Here is a 4352-nt window from a genome sequence, read left to right as displayed (position 1 = left end):
CTGCACGTTCTATCAATCACCTATTTAGTCAAACGTCCTGCTTGGACATTCGATTGCAGGCATGTCCAGGTAGTGCCTTAAAGAGTCACAGTACCTTTTTTGTAATTTTATTTTTTTTAAAAAGAGAAGCTTTATTTCTAGATAGAGAGTTGTATTACAAATCAAGTTTAAAATTCCACCTTCTGAGTGAGTCCGAAATGGCTGTAGTAAGGCGGGAATGCTATGTACAAAGAGCAGTAGTTTTGCCTCAACAGGCAAATGAGGACAAAGTGCATATACCAGCAGGATGCGGCTGCCTGGGGTTATCATAACAGTGACAAAGCCATGTCCCCGATTACCTCGCCGCTCAGTTGAGGGATTGTGCTGATTGACAGTAGTTCGACAGCTGCATACTTGCTCCTTACAGACTGCAAAGAAAGATAGAGGAACAGTGTTACAAAAAAATTTACATGTACAGTATTTAAGTTCAGGCAGATAATTTTAGGTCAATTAGCCTGACTGCTTGGAAAACAAGCAAACAAACAAGGTTTGAAGTGAACGCGCTTGCAATGTAGCAAAAGCACCACTTGCCTAAAATGTTTTGAAGTTAGTACTAATGCAACATCCTCTCACAGGCTTATTAGAATAGCATATGCTCCAAGATAACATACAGAACATTTACTGAAGGAGCCACAATACACAGCAAAAGTTATTTGTAAAACATGAAAAAGATTTAAGTAGTTATACTTACAGTGTATTTTGTTAACTTCTTATTTACTTTGACCACATTCTTGGCCATATGTTTCATAGTCATCACAAGACTCTCTTCTGTATACCCAGTGTAGTACTGCTGCTTTGTACCCTGCAGTGTAAGGGTAAGAAATTTGAGATTTTGAAGTGGGCATCGCTGCTCGAGGCACAATCACTCCAGGCAGCAAATACCCTAAGCTTCATGAGCTAACCTTGAGTGCCAGGGCCTGAAGTACTGTCAGTTTAGCTGACAGATCCAGAGTAACTCCTGATGTGCAGCACAAGTCTGGACACATCAGTACCAAGAACCACATTTCTACACTGCACAGAGGATAAAAGCAGCAACCCTTCCAGAAGTAACCACTAGTTGAATTACAATTTACAGTGCACAATTTTGTTATTCTACATGTACTGCGAGAATTGTGACAATCTATCCTTATTTACAGTCCTCTAACTCACTCAACTTTCAAGAGAAAAATCCTTTCATACCACAGTGTTCACATAGAAAAACAGAGTGAGTTTTTAGTGGCATATTCCTTTTTCTACCTGCAACTCTGCATCAGGCTGTCCAACTGTTATTTGATCACCAGCATTATTATCGACCTAAATGCAACTTTCTAAAGTAGTTGTTTTGATGATTCAATTCAACTGAAAGAAAAAAATAATGTGCTGTTTGATTAAAATCCTTACCCATTTGTTACGTCCCAGAACCTTCTGGGACAAGCATAAGGCAGCAGCTGCAATCTCTGAAGGACGATGGTGAACCATGTCGTAGTCTATCAGTGTCAGCTCCATTAGGTATTTTGCTAGTGTATGTTGCTTAACATCAGCCTGCCAGATGGACAACTTGTTAATCCACAAAGTTTCACTTCATCTTATCATAATAATTCAGGATCGTTTATAGTATTCATTAACCAACAAAACAAAAATAGCCAACAAAATATTAAGGTCTAGGGACCGCCCTCTCTAACAGGCACTCATCTCAAAATCGAGAGCAGAGTCCAGACCAGTTTAGTCTAACAGCCATTTGGAATTTAGACACAAAGCTAAGTGATGGATTTTAACAGAAAACTGCAGTGTGAGGCACTCCTGTGCCCAACTAGGAATTCAAGTACTCCCTCTGTAATACACTAAGGGGGAAGTGTAAAATGACATAAGGATGCTTATTAAAGCAGTCAGCTAACTTCAAGAGTTACTAGTGGTCTGTTGAGGTAACTGAAGCCCACTTCACGTGTGGGCAATTCACTTAAGTGTAACTACCAAGGTGGGAAAAAAGGGTCAGATCAAAGAGAAAGCTTATCTTGTGATTCTTAAATAATACAGTACTTGAATGCAAAAATTATGAAGAACTGTAACATTTCTCCCCTTTCACTAGGGAATACCCAGACAAGACATCACTCTAAAAGCAAGGGTTCTGCTCTAGTTATGTTTAGTTTACTCCAACAGTACAGTTACTGCCACTAAGACTGAACACAGGCCCCAGTAAATACAAACGTGAACTGCTACTGGCTGCCACAGTGGTGTTGTCACGTTACTCCACACGGTGGAGTTTCATAGCCAAGTATTTCTTGATCCAGCGTGTAAGCAGAGAGCAAGTTAAGATCAAATGACAAAAATGCCCGAAATAATCCTGCTAAGGCTTTACACGTATAGGAAAGCTGTAGACATGGGGACAAGTACTCACCTCCCCAGCTTTTGATGCTCTTCTTAAGAAGTGAAGTGGAAGAGGTCGTCCCAAACAGAAGTTTAACTCTTTAAGAATCATTATCTCCATTTCTCTAACTTCATCACTGGTGTAGGCATTGTCAGTAATGTAAACAAAGTCTTCTACACATGGAGAGATCAACTCTTCATATTTTGAAGCCAGAAACAGTGCTGTCACACCCACCAGCTGAAGGGTCTTACGAGGTACTGGATGATTCTGCAAAATATAGGAATTTAAAAAGCAGACCCCCAAATGTCAAACTCTAGATAAACAGATTCTAAATTATGAGTTTAAAACACCAGTATGACACTGCTCATTCTTACAACATAAATGAGATTTTCCACTTCAAGTCAGAAGCGTCCCTATTATGACAGGCTCAAGGAGGTCTGCAGCCTCAGAGTTAATGCTACATTATACAGAGCTCTTCCCCACAGAGCAGATTTTGTAGGCTCTTTATAGGATAAAGGATAAAAGATAAATCCTAAACTCCTTTAAAAACATAGTCATTAAACAAGCCTGCTAATCCAAACATGAGTTGAACAACATCTTACTTACTTGTAAGAAGCGATCTAGAACTGCAACGCACATATACAGTGTCTCCTGCAAAAGGTTGAGTCTTGAGTGGACCTGGACAAGCCAGTCAACCAGAAGTGCACGCATACGCCCATTGAGCGTCTTCCCGTCAAGGTAATGCGGGCGGATCGATTGCTGCAACTGTTGGAGAAAGAGCTGTGTGAGCAATAAGATTACCACTATACTGCAGAAGCGCAGACTCAGTATGTCATACCTCAAGCTCTCTCAGATACAGATAGATATCTTTTACGTAGTCACTGCACAGCTGGGGATTCGCCCAGTCATCAGCATCAATGTCTTCTACATTGTTGAGCAACACATCAGAGAAGGCTTGGCACAAATCCTTCTCTTGCATAGACACATCCATAGGGACAGGAGGTAGAACCTAAAGAACAGATCATAGTGCATACATATCTACTGTTTAAGCTGCAACGTTCCTTTGTCTCCACAGTTTTCCAGCTACTAATACAATTTCTTAAAGATAAAAGAAGTTGAAACTGAGCTTACATTCTAGCGCAGCAAGCCTTCACCAAGATGCTGTACAGATAGAATCAGTAGACCTTCTAGTAACTGCCAGCTAAAGCAGAAACATCATCCAGTACTCCAACAGCTAGTTCTGCCACATTAGCCTTTAAGCACAACATACATTAAACCAAAACCCCAGTAAGGAAGCTTTGCTTTTTCAGCTGGGAAATTAGATACATCTAGAGATAAACTATTCTGAAGTTAGAGCTCCAAGCATCAAATCAAATTAAGAATTAGAACACTATCATTAGTTCCTACCTCTGGAACACCAGTTTCTTTCAATGCTTGATTCGCAGCAGCTGGAGGTTTAGGCAGTACAGTTACATTTGTTGTCTTACTAGGTCCTTTCGTAGGTTTTATAGGTGCTTTGGAGCATTCTGGTTTCTGTAGTGAAAACAATTACTGTTAGTACAGAGCTAGTAATTGACCTTTTCCTTATAGAGACATTTCAAATGTTCCTTTACCTTAACTATATGTGTTCCTCTTGCTGTAGCTCGATTTCCGATTTCTTCCAAAGCAGTCCTTTTACCAGTAAGGCGAGTGTTGGCTTTACTTTTAAGTTCCATCCCAGCATTTTCCATCCCTCTAGTGACCTAAGCCAGTAAAATTGCCGTTTAAGAGTCAAAGATTAACTTTATTTAGTTTTCAGGTGCCTAACTCCATTATACACTTACCACCGGCGTACCTCTCTGCATGCTATCCGCTACTCAACCTGTTCTTATTTCATACCCGTTCATGTATGCTCAGAGGAAGAAGTCTCCTCTGGATAGGTTTCAGACAGCACTGTACTCTCTGAAACCATGCCCCAAGACTAGAGCAA

The 4352-nt window shown here is 40.4% G+C and overlaps 1 protein-coding gene across 1 annotated transcript; it reads right to left on the bottom strand.

The window, feature by feature from the left end:
* Nucleotides 1-305: 305 nt before the first annotated feature.
* CCNB2 (cyclin B2) lies at nucleotides 306-4113 on the bottom strand. The gene is made up of 8 exons (XM_009885747.1): nucleotides 3997-4113; nucleotides 3791-3916; nucleotides 3222-3392; nucleotides 2990-3148; nucleotides 2414-2650; nucleotides 1420-1560; nucleotides 731-841; nucleotides 306-407 (listed from the first exon to the last, which is right to left on the bottom strand). Exons 1-8 carry the CDS (start codon nucleotides 4111-4113, stop codon nucleotides 306-308), a joined length of 1164 nt encoding a protein of 387 aa, XP_009884049.1.
* Nucleotides 4114-4352: the final 239 nt, after the last annotated feature.

The sequence above is a fragment of the Charadrius vociferus genome, unplaced genomic scaffold (assembly GCF_000708025.1).
Source record: "Charadrius vociferus isolate BGI_N301 unplaced genomic scaffold, ASM70802v2 scaffold325, whole genome shotgun sequence".
Classification (NCBI taxonomy): Eukaryota; Metazoa; Chordata; class Aves; order Charadriiformes; family Charadriidae; genus Charadrius; species Charadrius vociferus.
This window is presented reverse-complemented; position numbering and strand designations above follow the sequence as displayed.

What these genes read in the sequence shown, in the direction of transcription:
- CCNB2 (XM_009885747.1), bottom strand. Translation starts at nt 4,113, where the DNA reads ATGGAAAATGCTGGGATGGAACTTAAAAGTAAAGCCAACACTCGCCTT. An exon ending in GAGGAACACATATAGTTAAG is followed by an intron (nt 3,917 to 3,996) that starts GTAAAGGAACAT and finishes TTTTCACTACAG; the next exon opens with AAACCAGAATGCTCCAAAGC. An exon ending in TTCTGGGACGTAACAAATGG is followed by an intron (nt 842 to 1,419) that starts GTAAGGATTTTA and finishes CTTACACTGCAG; the next exon opens with GGTACAAAGCAGCAGTACTA.